This window comes from Triturus cristatus, chromosome 11 (genome assembly GCF_964204655.1).
Source record: "Triturus cristatus chromosome 11, aTriCri1.1, whole genome shotgun sequence".
Taxonomy (NCBI): domain Eukaryota; kingdom Metazoa; phylum Chordata; class Amphibia; order Caudata; family Salamandridae; genus Triturus; species Triturus cristatus.
The window spans coordinates 533,177,701-533,202,887 of NC_140594.1; the positions used below are offsets into that span (position 1 = coordinate 533,177,701).

The following is a 25,187-nucleotide window of genomic DNA, read 5'->3' on the forward strand; positions in this document are numbered from 1 at the left end:
GCCCACTAGTAGCATTTAAATTACAGGCCTTGGGTATATGGGATAAAACTTTACATGGGACTTATGTGTAAATTAACATGCCAAATAGGTGTAAACCAATAATTTCATGTTTAGAGGTGAGAGCACCTGCAATTGTGCACTGATTAGCAGTAGTAAAGTGCCCACAGTCCTAAAGCCAACAAAAAGAAGGTCAGAAAAATAGGCAGAAAAAGGCAAAAAGTCTGAGCATAACCCTGCAAAAAATAGGACCAGGTCCAACACATAGGAACCAAGTTGCCACAATGGACCACTGAGAGATCTATTTACATTGACAAAAAAACTATAAGAACTATGCAGACAGACGCCACTGTACGTGGAGCACTGGATTCAACAAAGGAAACTAAATTATGGTCAGGCATAAACGCAAGTCTGATGCTCCTTTTGATGCTGACCCATTCAAGGTTGTGACTAGTAAAGCGCACATAGGGACTGCTCATCGTCCGGGAAAGTCCATTTAGCAAGATTCTTCACATTTCAAGCACCAGCCTTGACCTTCACCAACTCCAGATGTCAGGAGTGAGACTTGTCCACCCGAGAATCCAGAGAGCCCAATTACTGTCCTCATGCCTCTGACACCAAGACCAGTCAAGGGCACTTCTCAGGTATTGTAAAACAAAGGAGAGTACGCAGTTCCCCAGTAGAGAAGGTGGATGAACCAATGTGCGTGGAGACACGCAGGAGGGGAATCCTCCTTGTCGGAACTAGAGTCCTCACACACCCAGCAAGCTAGGTGTCATGCTTCATCATATGGACTCGCTCCTCGTCGGGTCGGCGGTGCAATACCCGACGGGCACCCATAAAGGGGCTCTTTAGTGGAAATCTTCTGTTCCTGACATATGGTGTCGTGAGTGTGAGGGCCCTAGGTGTGAGTGTAGACGTGAGTGAGTGGTTAAAAAAGGTTGGATAGTCCACAAGGAAAATTTAATAAGGTGGTAATCCACCTTGTTAAAATACAAAAGAGAGGCTGCTCGCTGGCTCAATGGTCCAAATTTGAGGTCGACCTGTTTCACGGAGTGTGTTCAGAGTGATACAGTGCATTCCATCAGGACCTAGAAACTATCTACACATAGTGGTCTGGTGGAATAGTTCCTACCTCCCACTATTCTTGTGTGCGAGCACGTGGTCCCGCCAAATCTAGTGGAAACCTAGACAGGGATGACATAAGCAAAAACATATGGGAAAAGGTAAGCGGGGTCATCGTTACAGCCCCACAGAACGTGGTTCATCAAATAAGAGCAAATGAGGCAGAGATGTGTGCTCTTCATAACAAGTGAGTATAAAAATAGGGTATAAAAACACTAGAGATGACTGGAAGAAAACGCATGAAATTTTTTTAATCTTGTAAGATGCCTCACCCTACTAGGTGGAAGCGCTTGTTTCAATGGTCTTCTCAGCAGTAAGCACCTCCGTTGTGGGTGCCCTGTATGACAGGGAATAAAACAATAGAGAGTGGATCAAGGGCCGCAGTACCCCTTGCAGCAGCGTGTGGGGCAGTGGGAACCCCACTCAAGGAGGTAGCGTGCTGATTGTCCACCCCCACCATCGCTCACTAAGTGCAGAGCCCTCCGATGCCGTGAGAATGTCTGGCATGCTAGGTGCAGTGTAAGGGACTGGAGAGGGAGTGGAGGGTGCAAAGCGCAACACTACCGAGCAGAGTAGCCTCGGTGTGCGCTCCGATATCCCCAACACACCCGCCAATCCCAACACCATACACCCGCAAACTTGACTTAATCAAGTTGGGGTATGGTTGGAAATTGGGTCTCCGTTGGTTACGGTTGCCCCAACTCCCAGTGCTGGAATCACTATTGGATGAACCCCTTCTACTGCCAGTGTCTGAGCTTTCGTCTGAGGAGTAACTATTCTTGGATGTGGTATAATCATCCTTGAGGTAGGGCTAAACCCTCTCCTTATCGAATTTAGCTACATCCTTTTGCAGTTTGGTAGCCTTTTGTTTCAATAGAAATTCTCTGTTTTCTGCGATTTCGTTGTTAATCTCCGCTAGTTTAGATGAAAAGGCAGTTTTGGGGATAGATGATTTCAATGCAGCCTCTGCCACCTGTATCCTCACCAGGAGGGCATCAGCCAGTCTTTTAGCGGTGTTAATGATTAAGACCAACAGGTCTTTGGTGCACTTCCATGATACCTGGCACCAGTCTTTCTTGAATGGCCCATCCTCTAGAAAGATTCTAGGCAAGATGTTGACTATGAGGCCGCGGGGTGCGATGTTTGCCCGCAGGTACTCAGTCATTAGGGCACCATGAAGGGTGATCTTCAGCCATTCTTTCTTCAGTTGGGTAATCGAAGTCCAGTCATCAGTAAGTGACCCTGAGGCTACAGCCCCTCCAGAGCCTAATAAGGAAGGAGCTGTTCTCAAGATGTCGGCTATAGCTTTCTCATCGAAGCTAAGTCCCGGCGTATCCTCCATCACAGGCAGGGGACCTGGCTATCTGCACTCAGTGGAGTGGTGGTATAGCGTGTAGTAAAAATATGCCAATCAGTATAGAGATATACTTCTTGGTAACCTAAAGAAGCGTCCCACGGGGGTTGCCCGTGCCAATTAGTCTTAAACAAAGAGAGGGACAGAGAGGACTGTTTAACGGGGTCCAGCGTATGTGCCCAAATACTGTAAAACAAAGGAGAGTACGCAGTTCCCCAGTGGAGAAGGTGGATGAACCAACGTGGGTGGAGATACAGGAGGGGTGAGTGCACAGGCGGGGTCACAGCCTGTGTGGGGGTGTTCGTATAAGTGTTGCTAGACATAGCGTTGTCCACGCGCTGTGTGTCCCTACTCTCTGAGGACCTCTGAGCCTGCCTGTTAGTTGCACCTCCACCGGGTGCCACCCGCTTGTTTTGATTAAGTCAAGTTTGCGGGTGTATGGTGTTGGGATTGGCGGGTGTGTTGGGGATATCGGAGCGCACACCGAGGCCACTGTGCTCGGTAGTGTTGCGCTTTGCACCCTCCACTCCCTCACCAGTCCCTTACACTGCACCTAGCATGCCGGACATTCTCACGGCATCGGAGGGCTCTGCACTTAGTGAGTGATGGTGGAGGTGGACAATCAGCACGCTACCTCCTTGAGTGGGGTTCCCACTGCCCCACACGCTGCTGCAAGGGGTACTGCAGTCCTTGATCCACTCTCTATTGTTTTATTCCCCATCAAACAGGGCACCCACAACGGAGGTGCTTACTGCTGAGAAGACCGTTGAAGCAAGCGCTTCCACCTAGTAGGATGAGGCATCTTACAAGATTAACATTTTTTCATGCGTTTTCTTCCAGTCATCTCCAGTGTTTTTATACCCTATTTTTATACTCACTTGTTATGAAGAGCACACACCTCTGCCTCATATGCTCTTGTTTGATGAACTACGTTCTGTGGGGCTGTAACCATGACCCCGCTTACCTTTTCCCATATGTTTTTGCTTGTGTCATCCCTGTCTAGGGTTCCCCTAGATTTGGCGGGACCACGTGCTTGCACACAAGATTAGTGGGAGGTAGGAACTCATCCACCATACCACTATGTGTAGATAGTTTCTAGGTCCTGATGAAATGCGCTGTATCACTCTGAACACACTGCGTGAAACATGTCGACCTCAAGTTTAGAGTAGAGCATTGCTCCCCTGGACCATTGAGCCAGCGAGCAGCCTCGCTTTTGTATTTTAACAAGGTGGATTACCACTTTATTAAATTTTCCTTGTGGACTATCCAACCTTTTTTAACCACTCACTCAAATCTACACTCACACCTAGGGCCCTCACACTCACGGCACCATACGGCAGGAGCAGAAGATCTCCGCTAAAGAGCCCATTTATGGGTGCCCATCGGGTATTGCACCGCCGACCCGACGAGGAGCCAGTCCATATGATGAAGCATTGCTGGGTGTGTGAGGACTCTCGTTCCGACAAGGATGTGAGGACTCTCGTTCCGACAAGGAGGATTCCCCTCCTGCGTGTCTTCACCCACGTTGGTTCATCCACCTTCTCCACTGGGGAACTGCATACTCTCCTTTGTTTTACAGTATTTGGGCACGTACGCTGGACCCCGTTAAACAGCCCTTCTTTGTCCCTCTCTTTGTTTAACACTTCTCAGGTATCTCCGCAGCCTCACATGAACAGATCTGGGCGATTGTTTCAAGCACCAAAACAACTTATTGAAGAGCTGTAAGGCATATATGTATTATCGGTACTTTTATTTAGCAACGGGGGAGATGTATCTTACGAGTTAGAGATGACAGGACGCTTTTGGCTCCTGACAGACTCCGTACAATGGTGAGATAATTGCATTGGGGTGGGTGATAGAATCCATGATGTAGAATATTTAGTTAACTATGACAAGCTTAGGAATAAAGATGAGTAATACCAAGCTACATGTGTGAAAAGATCACTTTCATATACCTGGGCTTGGGAGGACACTACTAATAGATGTAGTGTCTTGTGAGCTACAGATGACAGGACCCTTTAGGTTTCTGACGGACTCCGTAAAACATTTAAGTAAGTGCATAGGTGGTAGAATTCATGAGGTAGAATGTTCAGTTAAGGGTTACAAACTGAGTAAAGAAGATGTGAAATACCAAGCTTCGTGAGTGGCGTAATCATTTGCATGTACCTCGGCAGGTGAGGACGTTACAACTAACAATGAGAATAGAATTATGTAAACCCCACAACCCAAAGAACCGAGTGTGCTCTCCCGGAGTGTTTGCAGTGGTCCAGCAAACTGCTTGTGCGTGTCAGCTCCACTCTAGCCAGTACATGTCCTGAGAAGAAAGTGAAGGCTTTACAGAAAGTTTGTTTGTTGTTGGCTAGAAATTTTAAAGTAAAGTCGAGACAAGAGGTACCGCTCCTTAACGCAACCCAGGCCGCCATTCATATAGTATGACAGCACTAAAGGCCATGATAGCAAAGTGCAAGGAAGCGCTAAAAGCAGAAACATTTCTGATGCAAAGAAATGCAGTGACAACCAGGTACGGAAAGTGCAATGAGCACCAACAGCCAGGTGCAAGAGAACGCTGTGACCAGAAGCAGGTAAACGCAGAGAAACATTAGGGGTGCCGATAACCAGATATAGATAATACAATCACCCTTACCTGAACCTCAATTAATAGAGCCATCTGACCTCTGCACCAGGCACAGCAACCTAAGCAGAAGCACTTGGGTTGTGCTTATGGGGCTGGAAAATCATATTGCACCAACTGAAAAGCCACAAGTGGTGGTTGGAACAGTGACATTTCACAATGGTCGCTGAAAAGAGCATCAAAATTGGTGCTGCTGCCTTCTTAAAAACCAACACCTCACTTTGATATTGTCATAAAGCAAAATATTGGCGATAGATAGACTGCCTGGGTCAAAACTTTCAATGATTGTATTGATGTGCTGGAAGAAGCAAATGACAAAATGATCATTAAGTATCTAAATAATTTAGCAGGTGAAGGAGTAAAAGAAGTAATAAAATTCCACAAGGGGATAAAGTGACGTACCATCAAATTAAAGAGGCGTTAAACACCAAGTTCAATCCAATGCCAAATGTTGACTATGAAAGGAACATTTTCTGTTCGGAAAGGCAGAAAGCTGGTGAGACAAGGGATGAGTTTTTAGAAAGGCTTGATTCACTAATCAAGACTGCAAGTTCAGCGAGTTCTATGATGAAGAGGCCATGCATCTCAGAGTAATAGATGGTTGTTTCTCCGATTCTTTCAGATGACAAAAGCAGAAAGAGACACTCAGCTTGGAGCAAGTCCTCATGGCTGCCAGAGTGGAAGAAAGAGCTGACAGTCAAGCAGTTAACATGGAAGCCAGAACAGCCCAAAATGAATCAGCACTGAGTGTGAAAATAAATTCGAAATACAAGGTAGAAGGCCAAGAAGCAAAGTCTCCATAGATAAAGAAGTTGTGTTTTCGATGTGGATTTTCCTTTACACATGAATGCAAATGTCCCGCCACCGAGAGATATGTAAGGGATGCGGAAAGGAGAATCATTTTGTAATAGTCTGCAAAGCAAGGGGAAGATCAAGTGCGGCATTATGTCAAGAAGACAAAATGGAGGCAAGATCAAGTGCGCCACATCGAGAAAAACAAAATGGATGCCAGAAAGTTCTAGAGACGTTCCAACCACGTACTAAAGGCCAAGTGGCAAAATCCGTTGAGGCATTATTTTCTCTAGGAGTGTGTTGCAGTACAAGTGAGCCACCATGTTTGAAACTAGACTTACTCAAAGGCTGGAATGGAGTGCATTTACTACTTTTTTGTGACCATTAGTGCTGCAGTAACTTTAGGAGGGTTGATTGAGAATAGCAATGTTTTTACGCTTTTGTGGGTGGGTGTTTTTATTAGCAAGTCCCTCACTAAACCTCTCCGACTCTCCCTAAAGCTTTCTATAAAGGTACTGAAACCCCTCTCATTTAGTCATAGGTATTCGCTATTTTGAGTGCACTCCCCCGATCCCACCCACATTTTCTACAGAAACAGTGCTGCTTATTTTCAAGCCCATTGAGCCGCAGGTGAATCAGTTATTTGGACGCATCGGCAGGGCAGCGTGCCTGCCCATATTTACAAGGCCACATAAAGCCACCCTGCATGGCTTTTCGTGTCCTTGTAAATATGGCCCCCTTTCATGCATTCCTGTGTGAAAGGAACATCTCATGGGTGTTGCTGTGGGTGTTCCCACCCAACATACATGGAACCTGACGCATTTTCTGATTTGCAAGGTTTTGTAAATCTGGGACTTCGTCAGATTCCTACGCCTCCCCAGGGGAGGCGTCAGCGAGGCACAATGAGGAGAAATACCTTTATTTCTCCTCGTTTTTCTTTACTCTATGTGTGCTGCATTCTTCTGAACACATAGAAAGAAGAAAGCGCCTCTTGTGATTGCTTTTCTGTGCAGGAAGGGACACCTTCCTGCACAAAAGCAATCACCCCTACAATGCAGACACCCTTACACAAGGGTGCCTGCGTTGGCGTATTGCAGCCCATTGTGCACCAGTGTAGGGGAAAAGGACAGGAATGCATTGTATCTTGTACATACATCGCATTCCTGCCGTGCAGTAGGAAGGTTTGCTGCACTGCCGTGGGTCAAAATATTGTATATGAGGCCCTTGGTGTGTGGAGATCTTTGCCACTTTGGCAGAGATCTATTTACAGAAAAGATGGGAGAGGATGGGCTTAGATCACTGCATAAAGGTGTACAAATAGCACTTTGTAGTATGTGAGTAGCGATATTGTAGTACTACTTTATGTAATATAAAATGAAGTTTGTGTATTGGTCCTTTAATGTCTCTTTCGTACACCTATGACTTGGTTCGAATGAGGTCTTTGTGGTGTAATACCCTCTAGTTCCTAGTAATATGATTTTAAATACAATTAAATGCTCAGTTTACAAACGGCTAACCAAGCTTGGAGATAAAAAAAAGCCCAAACTATAGGGGTATGAATGCTAAGACAAAGTTTCATAAATGTAAACCATCGCTTGTCATTTGTTAACATGTATTTTACATTAAATTGAGTCAGATAAATGATAGGCCTGTAGACTCTGAAACTGTATAATTAGTGGTTTATTCTGTACAGTTTATCTTGTGCAAATTCAGTGAAACGTGTTAAAAATAAAAAATGCACAAAACCCACCAACGTTTTCTAGGTGAATACATTGGCTACAATATTTCTTGGTTTGTAGTGTTTATTTCCTTACCTTTGTGGGAAAGTAGCGACTGAATTTAAACTTTTTTAGTGTTATCGTCATGGAGTAAGTTCCAAAGAAGAGGATGAACGACATTAGTGCCAAATCCGGTACATATTTACATGAATTTCCAATGAGGCTTCCGCCATAGTTAAGACATTCCTTCATGCTCAGCTGGCTCCAGTCCAAAGCTGTTACATTAACAGTGTTGTTCTTGGAATGACCAAATTTGAAAATAAAAGAATATATTATTAGCCTTTCTAGTCAAATGTATTTGAAATCAAGTCGTGTAGATATTAATAGCTGCATAATCAAAGTTTACTAAGATCAAAATCGGAATTAATCAAATACAATTTAAACCCATCAAACAATTTAACTGATGCGCAGCTCAAAGTTCAAATGTAAATGCAGCCTTTCACATATGTTGGGACTCTGAAATTGTATTTTGCAGCTCTCACTTTTTGGAGATTCTTTACCCCTATACTGCAGTTATGTTTGTTACAGCAAACTGAACTCCATATAGAGAATTACAAAAAAAATGCAGTCATTTGAACATTAATAATAGTCGTTTCAAAACAGCCTTTGTACCAGGTCAAGTATTTCTTGAGTGCTACTAGGAATGTCATGTGACATATTCTCTGGGATTCAATTTTCTGGTTATGTAAATCTAAATAGCATAGACATAGGCATTGGGTAAATGGTGCCCAATGTCCCAGCTAGCAAATGCACATACTTTTCTTTCCCCATGGAAAATCTCTTTCTCCACATCTTCTTCAATTTGGATGTGATCTGTTCGTCTTCCCATCCTTGAAGAGGATTTATCCCAGCCCTTTTGCCGAATTAAATCTCTAACCATTTCTAGGGTGGTAAAAGGTTTGACTGGAGTATGAGAATGATGGGCCCCGGGGGAAGTAGGGTCGCAGACCAGTCTTCCCCTGGGGTGTTCGCGCAGGAAGGACAAGCTGTTAGGATTAAGGGGTGGAGTTTGGGGAGGGGTACAAAGGTGCAGGGGAGGAAGGCTCTTCCTCTTCCTGCATCCAGCACCATCTCGGAGGGTCGTTGAGTTATTTGGAGTGTAGCAGGGAGAATAGTGTAGTGCCAGAGAGTTTATTGTACCAATCGGACGATTGGTTGGGCATCTTTTGGAGGTTTTGCTGTTTACTTTTTTCCCCGTAGAGTAGTGAGCCTCAACAGTCCTGATATGGCAATGCCTGATGCGGAGGCCATACGGGCGGCACTGCACGTCTTGGGTCACGTGGGCTGGGAGGATCTGCTCCGGCGTGCTTGACCAAGCGTGGGTCGGGATGTCCCGGACCCCAAGGTCAGCGTCTGCGGGCATGGCTGCTGCGGTGGTGGTGTGCCTGGACGAGCCCCCAGCAGTAGCAAACCAAAAGGTACGTCAGCTCGGGGGAGGGGCCTTACCAAGAGGGAGCCCGCGAAGCGCGGGGCAGGCGTCGGAGCCTGCCTGCGTGGCTGAGTGAGGCCACGGTTGCTTTTGACGGGCTCCCGCTGGTTGAAGGCAGGCCAGGGGGACTTCAGGTACGGCATCGCTCTGCCGTTGAGGAAGCATCTGAGATGGCAGGGAGTGGAGGGAGGGGTCGGAGCTCTGCTGAGCCAGCCTGGCATTGCACTGGGACCGGTGGTGGATCAAGTTTGAGCGTGGAGGGTGGGGGGGAGCAGGGGGGTTTGGGGGATATACAGGCCCTCAATCTTTCCCGGCGCACTGATGAGCAGGATGATGAGGTGGGGCAATGGGAGGACGTTCCCATTGATCCCACATGGAGGCCATCAGCAAGGCCTACACAGCAGAGTGGGGTTCCTGGGGCCCCCCAGTTAAGGATATTGAAGGCCCGTGGGGCAGGGGATGTGGCACTCAATGCTGACAGGCCTGGGAGGAGGGGAGGTGGGGGCCAAAGCCCCCCGCCCATCTTGCCCAGACGGGAGGGCATGTCCCTCGAGGACAAGATCAGGGACCAGCGCAGGATTATCCAGGAGAACGTGGCCAGGTGGGAGGAGCTTTGTGCAGCCAGTGAAGGGAAGAGATGCAACACATGGGTTGTGGGCCCCCCCATGCCCATGTCAGAGGAGGAAGCTTACGCCGACCATAAGGCAGGGGCAGTGGAGTCTAGGGGCAAGTAGGTGTGGGTGGAGGAGTGCAGTCACCCCCAGACGGGTGCAGGGACAGCCATGACAGAGGTGAGACTAAAAGGTGCTGGGGCCCTCTCGGGTAGGAGCAGCATGGGGGTTCCAAGCTGGCAGCACGTTGCAAGACGTTGGGTGGGGCGGAGGGGTGCAAAAAGGTCCCAAGACGCCGGCTGGAAGCAGCAGGGGGGTCTGCGGCTGCCTCCCCTTCATTAAGGGAGCGTGCATCGGCGGCGTGTGCAGAGGAATGTAGTGGTACACCTGCTAAGAAATGAAAAGGTGTGAAGAGAGCGGTGCAGGAGGTGTCGTGGACACCTGGGGAGTTTGAGCCTGAGTTGCTACTGGATTATGGTGCAGAGAGTGATGAGCTGGAGGACGGAGAACTGCGTGATGATGAGGATGTGGCGGGGAGACCTGCGGGTGGCGAGGAAAAGACAACCAGACACTTTGGTGTTTTTCAGGAGGCAAGTGCGGCCAAAGGCAAGTCGGGGTTGGGCAATCCGAAGAAGAGCAGCCTCAAAGGAAAGGACAGAGAGACACAAGCACACCTGATGGGTGAGGGTGATTGATGGGCTGCTTGGGACAGCGTTCTGAAAAGGGGGAGGAAAAAAGCCTGCCGGTCGGTGGGTGTGGTAGAGGGAATCGGTAAGGGACGTGAAGGTGCAGCCTTACACACCAGCGGCGCTAGCGACAGGGGGAAAAGACACTGGATCAAAGAAGTTAGTGGTGGCAAGTGTCCAGACCGACAAAATGGAAGGGATAGAAGGGAAAGAGGACAAGGAGGAGAACAAATATCACATAAAATTACCTTACATGGGTCTGGCCATGCCGCTAGGGTCCCACTTATTGGAAAAAATGAGAGGCAGGATTTGAAGACACAAATATGTGGATGTCTTCAAACTCTTGCATAGCAAGATTCAGGCGAAGGAGGGCACTAAGGAAGAGGAATGGGAACTCACAAGAAGGCCTAGGGTTCCAGTTAAAATGGGGAATTGGACTTCTGCTTTTCTAATATATGCAAGCATATATTGTGAGAAGCACCTTGACAGGGCCATAGTGTTGTTAAAATACATGGATATCATTAGGAAGGCTCAAATGCATTTCGGGGGATTGCGTGGTTAAGTTATGATGAGGAGTTTAGGGCTAGAATTAGTATCATCCCGGATAAGCCATGGGGTGAAGTAGACCAGTAACTGTGGATGCAGTGGATACCATCCACGCAGTCGTCCGCTTCAACGCACACAGCTATGGGCCTGCCAGTGACGTATCGGTCTTTTCAGGTGCGTCCCGCCCAGGCTGGGGCGGGAGGAAGTACCGTTAGTACGGGAAATACAGGACCACCACCGAAGCAGGAGGGAGGCAACACAGGAGCCTGTTGGAATTTCAACAAGAGTTTCTGTTCAAGATACCCCTGAAAATTTAAGCATGATAGCTCTAAATGTGGGGGAAGACACGCGCTCATGCAGTGCTTCACCTTGGCCATGCCGTCAGAGCAGTTGCGGGCCACGAAGGGCAGAGGACAGGCTGGGCCATAGGGCTCCTACCCCAGTTAGGATCAAGGCCATGGACCCGCGGCTCTCGACGTACCCAGACAGAGAAGCTGCGCTGAAGATTCAATGGGGATTTACCAAAGGTTTCCGGTAGGGTATCAGGGCCCTAGAAAAAGGAGTTGGGCAGAAAATTTGAAATCGGCCAAAGAATTGCCGGAATTGGTAGCAGCCAAATTGAAGAAAGAGGTTGAGGAAGTCAGGATAGCAGGCACGTTTGTCGACTGGCTGGTAGACAACTTGATTATTTCACCTCTAGGGGTGGTCCCTAAGAAAGAGCTGGACTCGAGGGTGCTGTATGCTTCAGTAGACTACGCTATCCGCCTAATGTGATGTGAAATCTGCCTTCCGTTTACTGCGGATTTCTTGTTGCTGAGGATGCAGTTTGAGGAGGCCATTTTCGTAGACAAGGTCTTGCCTATGGGCTGTGCAATCTCCTGCGCATTGTCTGAGATGTTCAGCAAATTCTTGCGGTGGGCTTTCATGAAGATACGTGGTCATTGGGAAGTGTCTCATTACCTGGATGATTTCTTATTTATTGGCAGAGAAAATTCAGGAGATTGTCGGAAGGCTTTGCAACAGTTTCAGGACATGGCGCAATGTTTTGGGGTTCCCCTAGCGCCAGAGTAAACAGCTAGGTCTAGTTGTAGATTGACTTTCCTGGGCATCGAATTGGACTCGTTCCAATGGATGGCCCGGTTGCCCGCGGGGAAGGTGATGGACATGCAGGCTTTTCTGTTATGGGTGATTTGTGAAAAGAAGATCGATTTGAGGACAGTACAACAACTCATGGGTTTCTTGAATTTTGCTTGCCAGGGGGTGAGAGCGGGGGGGACGTTCTGCCTACGCCACGGCATGGCTTTGTCAGGGGCGGTGCTACCAAACCACAGGGTCAAGATCTAAATGGGTGTCAGAGCGGATTTTTGAGTATGGCGGCCATTTTTGAATGATTTCAATGGGGTGTCTTTGGATTTTGTACATGACAGGATAATCTGGCAGGTTCAAATGTTTTCAGATGCGGCTGGGGCTTTGGGTTTTGGTGTCTTTTGGGATGGTCGATAGTGCGCTGAAGAATGGCTGGGCCATTGGGTGAAACAGGGAAGGAGCATAGTGTTCCTGGAGTTTTTCCCGTTGCTGGTGGCTTTGGCTGTTTGGGGCCCAGAATTTCAGAATAGGTCAGTGCTCTTCCATGTAGACAACATGATGGTAGTAGAGCTGGTGAACAAACAGAAAGCGAAGGATTTGAGGGTATTGCGGCTGCTGTGTAGTTTCATGCTGAAATGCTTGCAATTGAATGTAGTATTTCGGGCGAAGCATGTTCCAGGAGCGAGTAATGACATTGTGGATGCTTTGTCTCGTTCGCAGTGGCGGCGATTCCTATGACTGGCACCTGGAGCGGATGCATGCATGACAGAGCTGCCGGACGGCATCTGGGCCTGGGTGGAGTGAGAGTGATAGACCTGGTTGAAGTCTGTAGCGGAAACTACAAGGTGCAGTTACAGACTGGCTTGGGCTGAATTTGGATCCTTTATGAGCTGGACCGTGGATACATGGAACATGTCTCGACAAGACACAGAACAGGGAGTGATATGTTTTGTTCTGAGTTGCATTAATAAGGGCTTGTTACAGACGACGATAGGGGGAAACTGGCAAGGATCTCCTTTTACAGTAAATTGTACATGGGCTTTGACCCTGGGAAGGATGAGATCCTCAGCAGGATGCTACAGGGTTGGGGTCGGGACAGGGGGGGCGCCAAGGGAGGCAGTTACTTTTGAGTTATTGCAGAGTTTGCTAGGGGTGTTGCCCAGTTGTTGTCGTGATGGTTATGAGGTTTCAGTGTTTCGTTTATGTATGGTGTGGATGTTTTTTGTGGTGTTTTCGGTCTCTGAGTTGTTGGGCAAGAGGGGGCGTGAGGGAAGAACGTATGAGGAAACAAGACTGGACAGTGATCGCTTGGGGATTTGGCTGGAACATTCTAAGACAGATCAAGTAGATGAGGTAAATGGGTGTGGTTCAATGAGAGTGGATGCAAGGGAGTGTGCCCAGTGGGGGAATGGTGACATTTCTTGAACAGGTCAACCAGGCAGGCAGGGAAAATATTTTGTCATGGGTCCAGGGAGAGGTTGACTGCGTTTCAGTTGTTGGCGGTTTTGCGCATGGCTTTGAGGTGCCTGGGTAGGGACCTGGTTAGATACGGCACTCACTCTTTCTGTATTGGGGCGGCTACGGCTGCAGCACGCCTGGGGTGGTCAGGGGATGGAATCCGTCAGATTGGGAGTTGGAGGTCCAGGTGTTGTGAAAGATATGTGCGTAAATAGGTTTGATTGGGGAGAGGGAGGGAATGTGAAGAAGACGGTGGGAGCATTATGTTGTACACTAACATATTTTTCTTGTCATTTGTTGTATGGGTGGCCCAGGGGCCAAGACGGTCATCTGGATCGTTGTACATTCGTTCATACATTTGCAGCCAGATATGCAGATCGCCAGGTATACGGCCGTAACCTGGGTCTGAAGAGCAGTCATCATGAGGTGCATTGGTAGGGTAAAGGCGGGATGCATTGTGGGGCACTTTTGCCCTGGCTGACAAAAATGATATCGCAAAGAGGCTGTCCAGATATGTTGGTCCTGCATTTGGGCGAAAATGACTTGATACGTTTGTCGGGTTTGGCAATCCTACTGCAGATGCAGAGGGATCTGGAGGTCATGAAACAAAATCTGGCAGGAACATGGATTGTGTGGACGGAATTTGTGCCACGGAAAATGTGGAAAGGGGCAGTGAAACATGGAAAAAGCCCGCAGGAAACTAAACAGAGCAATGAGGGTTTTTTTGCGCCACAAAGGACATCAATGTAATTGCACATGTGGGGCTCCTGTTGGAGGAGCCTTTGCTGTTCAGGGATGATGGGGTGCACCTTTCGCAACTCCAGAATGCTTAGTATATGATGGAGATGCGTGACATGATCAGCAAATTGTGGAATGAGTCCATCTGGTGTCACAGGGAGGTCAGGGAGTGATGGCAAAAGGTGCACAGGGCTGTAAGGGGGGCAGGGAACCGCCCAAAGGGGGATCCCTGGTTCGCAGTACTTTGGAGGGGTGGGGGAGTCACTGACGGGCACACCCACCCCTCAGGGGAAGGGTGAATAATGGGGGTGCAGGATGCATTAGTGCGATGGCAGGAGATACAGGAGAGGATGTTCGAAGATAAGTGAAGAAGTGGATGGAGAATTGGAGGGGGTCATGGAGTGGAAGGGGAAGAGAGAATTGGAGCAATGGGAAATGGATGGAGTGAATGAAAAGGTTGATGTTGGGGATTGTTATGGTTAATTAACGTTTTGGGTAATTATTGTATCTTACAACCTTGTCCTAATAAATGGCCTTTTACGCTATAAGAACAGCGTGGAGTGTGTTTATTGCACGATGATGCTCCCTGGGGGAAGTAGGGTCTCAGACCAGTCTTCCCCCAGGGTGTTCGCACAGGAAGGACAAGCTGTTAGGGTCAAGAGGTGGAGTTCGGGGAGGGGTATAAGGGTGCAGCGGAGGAAGACTCATCCTTTTCCTGCATCCAACACCATCTGGGAGGGTTGTTTAGGTATTTGGACCACCCACGCATCCTGCAGACTTTAGGGTGAGGTGACGGAATGGTTGAAGCATGCCAGTTTAGGACAGGTTGTAGGTTTTTGTTTGGCAGTACTTTGCAGGGGTGGGGGAGTCACTGATGAGTACACCCACCCCTACGGGGGAAGGGTGAATGATGGGGTGCGGGATGCATAAGTGCAATTAGCAGGAGATACAGGAGAGGATGTTCGAAGATAAGTGAAGAAGTGGATGGAGAAGGGGAAGAGAGAATTGGAGCAATGGGAAATGGATGGTATCAATGAAATGGTTGATGTTTGGGATTATTATGGTTGATTGATGTTTTGGTTAATTATTGTGTTTTACAACCTTATCCTATTAAATGGCCTTTTACGCTTCAAGAACAATGTGGAGTGCGTTTATTGTACAATGAAGGCATTTCAGCCGTAGCCATACATTTGCATCCGAAAATGAGGTTGTGAATTTTCATCCCAATTTTTTTTGTTGCCTTTATGTTCAATGTACACTTTTAAAACTAGGTGCTGCTGCAGACTGCCATCCTCTCCAAGATCTGCTGCATCACCTAAATGCAGTGACAACATGCAAAGAACTCTATCGCAATCTCAATTTGTAATAGTTTTATAATGGCACCCAGCATCCAGTGACATCTACGTGTATCCGAGAAGCCCATACATGGTTCATAGAAATAGAAAGAGAACACCGTTTTTTTGCCTGAATCAGAAAACGTAGGGGCATATTTAAAAGTAATTGGTGGAGCGTGGTGTTAAGCCAAAATTGGTAACGTGCACTCAAAATGCAGGGATGCACCGTATTCACAAGAATGTGGTGCACCCCTGCATTACACCTAGCGCTGTTGCAAAAAAAGCTGCCTAGCTCCATAGCAGGCAGCCTAGCGCCATTTTGCTGCACTACAGGGGCAATTGGTAATGTGCAGACTGGGACACCTTCCTGCACATAAACAATCTTTACAGGCGATTTGCTCTATTTATGTGTGCTGCAGAATGCAGCACATGTGGAAAGAGCTAAATAAATTTCTCCTCGTATCGCATGTCTAAGATCAAGGGGCATATTTACAAGGAGTTACTGCCACAAGAACGTCACTTTTCTTGACCTTCTGGTGGAGGTAACTCCTTTGCCTTATTTACAAGACAGCCTAAAGCCATTTAATGTGGCCTAACGCCGCCTTGTAAATTATGTCCCTATTCATGCAGCACTTATCGTGAAAGGAGAGTGTAATGTGTGTTGCAGTGGGTGTTCCACCAATACACCTATTGCTTTTTGACTGTGCCCCATATTTACAAGGTATGGGGCAGCACCAAAAATACTGCCAGGGAATACCTGGTCTTAAGCCGGCGATGCGAGGAGAACTGTTTTATTTCTCCTCGTATTTTGCTCTTTCTACATGTGGTGCATTCTGCAGCACACAAAGATAGAGCAAATCACCTTTAAAGATTGTTTATGTGCAGGAAGGTGTTCTTCCTGCACATAAACAATTGCTCCTGCAGCACAGGCACCCTGACAGAATGGTGCTAGGGTGCCTGTGCTGCAGCTAGGCAGCTTTTTTAGTGCCATTGCTACGGATAACGCAGGGGTGCGTTGCATTCTTGTGAATACGGAACATCCCTGTGTTTTGAAACGAATGTTGGAGTGCGGAGTTCCCAATTTTGATGTAACACAGCGCTCCACCAGTTTCTTGTAATATGCCCCCAGGTATTTTTGCACTGCCTCATACCTTGTAATTATGGGGCAGCGTCAAAAAGCAATGGGTGCTGCGGCGGAAAGACCACTGCAACACCCATTGGACGGCCTTTCACGCTAAGTGCTGCATGAATTGGGGCATTATTTATAAGGCGATGTTAAGCCACATTAAGTGGCTTAACTCCACCGTCTAAATAAGGCAAAAGAGTTATTGCCACCAGAACGTCGGTAAAAGTGACGTTCTGGTGGCGTTAACTCCTTGTAAATATGCCTCGTAATATTTTTTGTTTCCTAATGGTCTGCTGCAGCATAAGTTCGAAGGGATGAAAATGCCTCGTTCCCCTAGCAACGGTGTGTACATTTGGAAAAACTGCTCTTCATTTCTTCTAAGTTGTATCCATTTAGACTGCTGCAGCTTTATTGTGTATGCTTACTAAAGAATGTTTGGGCCAATTGCTTACAGTCACTTGTACAAATATTAACATTCTTTCAGTACCACTCTATTGCTATGGAAACCTTATTCTGTGTCTGTTTTGCTTGTGATGTATTTTTATTGCCAAAGACAATTATTTTCTTAAGTATTCAGACTGTACAAGTTCTAGTTTCACAGCTTTAATGGCGGTAGAAATAACACAACTGCAATTTGGATTTTAGCTCTGGAATTGCTGCTCAGTATTTTTTCTACATTCATAATATGCATATAAAAAGTTACTTATACAGAAAAAGGCCCCCCCTAAGGGTACTTTAAGGTCTAAGAGAAGGGGGGGGGGGGGACACAAGAAGTATAAAAAGTTACTTACCAAAGAAATGTTAGTGTTGTTCGGTGGCAGAAGAGCTGAGGCATTGAAAAATGTTGTGTTCACTGTGGAAAATACATACTATAATAAACATGATGTAATTCATACTTAATCCACTTAGATAATGTATGCTTGTACAACACATGGAACACACCAAGAGCAGTGGGATGATGGGGACAGTAGTTCAATGCTGTACTTAAAACATTGCCTCAAGGCATTTTAAAGATCATCTGTGAGGGCACATCTGTGCTATGGACACTACGCGGCTCATTCTGAAATCTGCGCAAAATGTGGTGTGGTAAAAGTTGACTGGCAATTTGTGGTACTGTGGAGTGCAGGATTTTGTGGGATCGCTATTAATACACCACACTGATCTGAGCACCTAAAAATGGGGTATAACATGCTAATTGCTATTATTTTCTCATATTCTGATTAGAGATTACCTGTAACGTGCGCCATTCGATATGAAACATTTTGACAGGTATTATCTGGTAACATTTTTGTGGGCAAGGAGCGTAGGCTGTGGTAACTGCCAGAAGACATATCATAAGTTGAATACACAGTCTCATTAGCCTGCAAATCAGGTTTTGGGTGTGGGTTGAAATTAGGTCTCAGAACTTATAACAGAGTGTCTATTACTATTCTAGATAGGGATTGGTAAATTAGGGAAGGTCTTTGCATCCCTGCTTGAGTTATGCCCAATTCCCAGCTAATTTTACGACGATGCAATTAACTACAGGTGTTTTGTTTCACTCTGACTGGTTTTCCTAAATCTAGAAGTTAAACATTACACTCTCTCAAACCTTAAGTAGGTATACTGCTACAAAACTGATTTTCTTTCAAGCAAGGTGTCAGAAATGCAATATCAACAGTGAAACATTGACACCATATTAACCTGATGAAGCTGAAGAGTGAGGTCTATGTTCCTTTGTCCCAACAGGAAGTAGTATTGAGGTGAGTGGAAAATGGGTGTACAAGTGGGAGGAGAATGTGAAACCGCAGAGGTTCCCTGGTTAGAGAAAGTCTGATCTGCGCTTTGTAAAATAATAGACTAACTCAGAGAATTATTAGTTTAACTGAATTCACTTTACACACTGCAGTCATAAAAACTCTTTGCAGGCATTTCACTGTGGGACACACACAATTGTTTGGCCAGCAGTGATTGCCGTTTTTTTTTTTTCACAGAGGTGCCCCCATTGCCTTACCTCACACCCTGCCCAGCCCATGGGAGTTTCGCCATTTTCAACAGCAGTGCTGTTTAATTAGGCACTGTAGTGAAGGCGAAAAAATGTCCATTGACAACAAAAAGCGTCACAAAGTATGCATAAACATAAAAACAAACCCTCTGCTTTGCGCTGACCCTGCACAGCCATTCACAATACTGCTTCTTGAGTGTTCCAATGGCAAGTTGTAAGAGCTGATGTTTAGACACCTCCAAGGTGTGAGGTTTGGAGTGAGTAATGTTAAAGAATAGTTAACAAGTGGATCAGAGGTCACACTTGGTCTTGTGCCTGGCAGGCACCGCCATCCATATTAGGATGGGTGCAGTAACTGGCCTTTCCATGGCGGCGATGCTGCCATGGAAAGGCCAGTGGGGATGAGCTTTGGGGGCCTGTTGGGGGTGCACTTAGGGGGTGCAATCCCATGCACAAGGTGGCAGGCACCGCGCGGTGCCTGCCACATTGTGCATGGGAATGCACAACATGTCAATTTGGCATTGCTTACAGCAGCACCCGCAGCAATGTCAAATATGCTGGATGCGACCACCAGGGTGGTGGTCGCATCCTAATCAGTGGTGCTGGACCGCCACACGTCTGGCGGCCGGTCCCAGCACCGCGAGGATGGTGGGCGGACTTCCTAATGGGCCTCACAAGATTTCTGATTTATGCTCCATTCCCTTTGCTAATCTAAGGACTTTGCCCTAATGAACTTTAACTTGATCCCCTACATTCATGTTTAGAGAATCTCTGAGAACAACTATTTTCATTGGTTGATGATAGGGATTATATTGAATGACTGAAAGAAAACCATCTTCTTATGGATTCTGTATTATTTTGAATGATTGGATATATGACTGAACTTTTTAAAAAGCTACTTAAATGTATGGATTTTGAATCTTTTATACAATAACCAAATATTCCTAAGTTGTTTGAGTATTATTGTGCTAAACTCTAAATGCATAGCAGTGATAGTCTTAAATTATTTTCAGAACATCAGGTTCTTTTGCTCTTGTTCTGTGCAGCCACAGCCGAGCTCTTAGTTCGTATAATTGTTGTTAGACTAAACTTCTTCAGGAAGTTTGGTCTACCTATTGCCATACTTTCTTTTTATTGCATGGTCTTGAGAGCGATTTATTTGAAATTGATTACCAATTTTCAAGTTGGCTACCAATTAGGGTCCTCAATAGGTAGCTGACATTTAGACATCCTGTCTCCTCACCCCTCACTATGACAGAGAAAGATCCATCGAAGGACTCCCTTGCCTCTGGAGTGAGGTATTGTGTTAGAGTGTAAATTCTACTACATGGGCCCAGGAGGAGAGGTAAGGTTAAAAAGCTTCCTGCGCTTGCACTAGTGAGCTGCATGCATTTGGACGACTTGGAGTTAGATGAGGTATGGGTTGGTCAGGCCTGCTGATTACAGTAATCTAGATCAGGTCTATCAGTTACAATACTCCAGATCACTGACCACACTGAAAATCACATTTGGCCATACTCAGAGAATGTGAGAATAGGTGGAACTTTCACAGGACTTTCAGTTTTTTGCTGCTTTCATGACAGTTCAGGAATGTAAATAATCATGTGAAGGTGTCCATCAAGATCAAAGATTACAGTACGATTTTTTGCGAGACATTGAGGCAACCCCACATATTGATGTATTTGTATTTAAGAAACAATCACATCACATTACTCTAGAGTACCAAAGAATCTCCTAAGCATTTACTGAACATTTACAGAACAGAACACTACCATTTTGTCGGTCATCAGCTCTTGAATAGACTGGTCAGTTGAGGCACTTTGTTTTTCTACACAAAAAGATCCAAGAATTTCTAGTTTGTGAAGCAGTGAGAGGGAATTTGGAGCACAATGAGAGATGATAGTGGAACTAGCTTTCATTAGAATATATTTTGAACTGTTATAATTTTCCAGGGTGCTGAGACAGAATATCGAGTTGGAAATGTTGACTTACACAAATATCGAGTTGGCAATATCTTGATTCAGAAATATCGACAGCAAGAATATTGTGGTCAAGAATATCTAATTTAAGGTAAAAAATATAGTTTTTAAAAATATAGAAGTCATTAATATTGTTTGCAAAAATATAGTTGTTCAAAATATCGATTTTTGAAAGTTATTGTTATGTATTTTACTTTATATTTTAAATGTATGTGATGTATGATTTTTGTATAAGTATTGTTTATGTTTTGTAATATATGTGTTACATTTTTAGTAGTTATTAATTTTATTTTAATACAATTTAGCATTTTTTAGTTCTATAGTGGGTTGTGGGGTTATAGTGGAACAGAGTGGGAAGTAATTTAATTATAATAAATTAATGATTATTTTTTATTTATTTAATTTATATTTTATAGTGTTAATTGTGGGAAGTAATGTATTTGTAATGAATTATTAATTGGTTGTTAATAAATAATAATTAATTTACTTGATAATTAAGAACGGAAATTGTGTAATTCATTTGAAGTGCGGGTTGTGGGGTTTATAGGGGTAAAGGGTGGGAAGTAATTTATGTTTAATTAATTAATAATTAGTTGTTAATTTATTTTAACTAATTAATTATGGTAATTGTGTGGGTTTTAGGTGTGAGTTGTAGGGTTTATGGTGTAAAGGCTGGGACGTAAATTATGTTTTAATTAATAATTAGTTCTTAATTAATATTAATTAATTGATTGAAAATTAATTATGAAAATTGTGTAATTAATTTTAGGTGCGGGTTGTGGGGTTTATGGGGGTAAAGGGTGGGAAGTAATTTATGTGTAATTAATAAAACATTAGCTGATCATTAATATTAATCAATTTAATTAGGGTATTTGTTTATATGTGGGGGTTTTATTGTTATAGGGGTACAGTGTGGGGTGTAAATTAATTTTACTTACCTTATAATTAGTTGTTAAATACTGTTAGTTTTTTAATTGAAAATAAGTTTTAAATATGTAATTAATTTTTTTCCAGTTTTTTAGCTGTGGGTTGTGGGGATTATGGGGGTAAAGTGTGGGAATTTTTATGATTTTTAATATTTTTTAAAATTAATAATATTTATTTAATTGGTATTCAATGATGTTGATTAAGGAAGTACTTTAAAAAAAAATTTTTAGATGTGAGTTATGAATTGTGTGGTGTTATAGGTTAGGAAATAAAAAAAGTTAATTCGTGTAATAATTATTGTTTTTATTTCTAAATATTTTCTAATAAAAATATGTATTTGTTTGGAAATTTTGAGTGATTGGAGACTGACGCTAACCTACGCAACCGAGGAGGTGGAGCCTGGAGCCTGCTAGTGCCGTGCCGTGTCGCCGCAGCCCGTCCTACTGCTGCCGCCACCAAAAAACAGCCGGAACAGCTGAAAAACTGCCTGAAACAGCCCGCTGAGATCCGCTGAGATTGAGGGCTGGGACTGCGGCTGCTACCGTTGCCATTGCCATTGCCGGTTTGCAGACTCCCGGCTGAGGCAGTGCCGGTCCCTGAGGGTGCCAGAGTGCGGAGTGTGGTGGGTGGCAGTGTGTGGCATGTACGGCGTGCGGTGGGAGGCCCGAAAGCCAGGAAAACACTCAAAAGTGAAGCAGAAGCAAAAGTGAAGCAAGCGCAGAGTACAATCTGATGGCGTAGCAGAGCCGTATAGATCTGCAGAGTGGCTGCGAAGTAACAGCGAAGTGACAGCGAAGGGGATCGGCTGGACAGAACGGCTGGACAGAAGCGGAGGTGGCTGGGTAGAGCGGTGAGGTGGAGAGGCAGAGGGGGGTTGACGGGCTCGGGCGGGTTCGGTGCATAGGAGAATCCAAGGAGGCCCTGTAGACCTTGCTGCCCCATCCCCCCTTGAGGCTCAGCCCCAGTTTTTTGCCCTGTTTTAAGCTGTTTTAAGCCATCAAGCTGCCAAGTAATCTAAATCCTGCTAGAACTGCTAGAACTCAGGATCCTGTTTAACCCTGCTATAACTTCGCCAAAGATTCTATCAAACTTGTTATTATCAAACCTATAATTGCAACTACAATTGCAATCTGTCCTTAGAGAAAAATTTTGTTGGAGGTTGCTGGAGGTATGCAGGAGACAGAGGGTGCCTGCTGTGTATGCCTATATTCTCTTGTGACTATTGGAGACTAGTGCGCAGACTATTGGAGACAAGCGCGGCTCCCTTCCTGCTCCTTCCTGCCCCCGAGAGCCTTGCGCTGGCAGCCTGTAATACAATCTCCTGGCCGAGCTCGTGAGACCGCGAGACTGCAAGACTGCAATTGAAGCTGTGCGTTGGAGAGTGGAAACCCGGCGCTCGGTGCTTGGTGTTGCATGAGGGGCGCATCGGCGTACTGGCGCACTGAACCTATACCGCTCTGGCTGTGCTGGCCGGCCTGGCTAAGGGTCTTTTATTATGAGAACAAGACATGACTGCAGATTGGTGTATACAAGAGCATGCAAAAAACTAGAGCTAATCCTCTAAGGAACAACTCACTGCAAATAAACTTTTTGAAGAGTTTCAATACCATCCCTTCCTTCTTTCCAAAAAAAGAAATAAGCTTACAATCAGTAGGGATGCTGAAGTCTACCCAAAAAGATCATGTAGATCATGTAGAGGCTAAAGTAATCTCCGGAAAACCATCGCCAGTAGTTCCCTCCAATTCACCGTCCGAAAATGGGGGACCATGGTCTATAGATCGCCAACACTCGGAATCTAGGGTGGCTGACTCTTTGCTGGCAAATTTAACCATCCACTTCCTAGTTAATGGAGTCTCTGAACCCAAAGGGGTACCTCAATTAGTGCCAAAAGCGGGAGAACACATAAAGGAAGATTTTATGCTACATGATATTAATCTAGATCACTCTCCTAAAATGTCTCACGTTCATAATCTAGAATCGTCTAGGATACTTATTCCTGCTACTTCTCTTTCCTCCAAGGATTGCCCTGTTAAAATGCAACTGTTCAGTAGTACACCCAGCGGAACACGCCTATTAGATTCACGGGCCTCATTAACTCCTAAAATATCCCCAAATTTTCTTCCCTTAATTAATAATCCCGAGTCAAAAATGCTGATGTCGGAATCATTACTTTGCCTGGAAAGAGTGCTTTCTTCTATCCTAGCCTTAATGGGGAAATCAGTAAGTAACTCCGACTTTATTCTGGACTCTGTTTTGGCCCTGACAAAGTTTATAGCCTCTGAACAAAAATTATCACCTGGCAAAGCTTGCATACTTCCCTCCCGTATGCCTAATCTAGGGAAGGGATCTTCCACCCCCCTACTTTTGGAGGATAACTCCGACAAGCTATATCCTACTCAATCAGACTCTCCTCCATATGCTAAAGGGCGGGACTTTGGCAATCAGGCTGGTAAGCCTTTCTTTAGTAGGAAAAATAAAACCAAAATGAAAGAAAATGAAGATATAATTGAAAAATGACACTCCTCTACTCTACAGCAGCTCTTCGATCCAGAGTCTTTAGATACAATGGCTGTACCCATGTCCCGCCCGCAAGCTGAGACGGAAAATATAAATTCAAGTACAATTTGAAAGGTTTTCCCTATCTTCCTAAAAACAGGTGTAAAATCTACTAAGCAGCCTGTAGAGGAAGGACTAAAAGTTGGTTGCTCTCCCATTAAGGAAAAGGTTATTAAGAACAAAAGTAACAACGTCTGTAAGAAAAAGAAGAAGGAAAAAAGGGAAAAACGCAGAAGGATAAATAAAAAAAGGACAAATTGGTTGCGCTTCGACCCTAACCTTATCCATAATATACCATCAAACCTGGAACCAAATGTTTTGAAGAAGGAAGATGGATAAACATAGTTTAATCTATCAGGTCCTTGTTCTTCTCTTCCAAACTTAAGTGCACCAATTAAATCTACTCAAGATGCAGTGCTATTAAATGTAAATGTTCCCCCTACTGCTCAGAGTATTTTGAACCCTAATGCTTCTCTATTTGCTTCTTCTTTAGGTAATAATGTCATTTATAATCCTTATGAAAATATTTCTGAGGTAACCAGCCTAGTCAATAACTCACACCTTGCCCCTTATATCCTGGATTTTTAGTTTATTTTTGACCACGAACCATATATGAATGGTCCTTTCTGTTGGGTTGCTTTGCTTAATTCCAGGCCTTCAAATGATCGAAAGCAATGATATCGCTCTGGTTGAGGTTAAAAAATATAATAACCTTAGGGGTGCAAGAGTAACATTTACATCCAAAGCTATCTCTCACCTGATAATGGCACACAGTGATGAACCATGTTATTGTGGCATTGATGTTTTATTACCAGAAGAGGAGCTAGCATTACAAAAAGTGGTCCAAAATAAGCTGTCTAACATCGATCTAGAAACCACCACAAGGGGCAAACCTTTCTCGGAGAGAGAGAGTAAAGTACTCTTATTCCTTGCTAAAGAAGGTAGGAGGGTTTCGCTTCTCACAGAGAAAAATACTCAGCATGTGCTTTCTGCAGAGGATGAAGATAAGAAATGGAGTTGGGTCGCAGGTGCTCGTAATACAAATAGAC

At 45.1% G+C, this 25,187-nt stretch overlaps 1 protein-coding gene across 4 annotated transcripts in view; it reads right to left on the reverse strand.

Annotated features, from left to right (window-relative positions):
• Nucleotides 1–25,187, reverse strand: part of SLC4A5 (solute carrier family 4 member 5) — a 753,917-nt gene that overhangs the window by 202,688 nt on the left and 526,042 nt on the right. For 3 of the 4 annotated variants that reach the window (XM_085633454.1, XM_085633455.1, XM_085633457.1), the window contains 2 exons: nucleotides 17,484–17,545; nucleotides 7,715–7,915 (listed from right to left, as the gene is read on the reverse strand). In XM_085633454.1, coding sequence (XP_085489580.1) covers nucleotides 7,715–7,915; nucleotides 17,484–17,545 — 263 coding nt within the window. The remainder of the gene's footprint in view (nucleotides 1–7,714; nucleotides 7,916–17,483; nucleotides 17,546–25,187) is intronic. The other variant, XM_085633456.1, reaches the window with a different exon arrangement.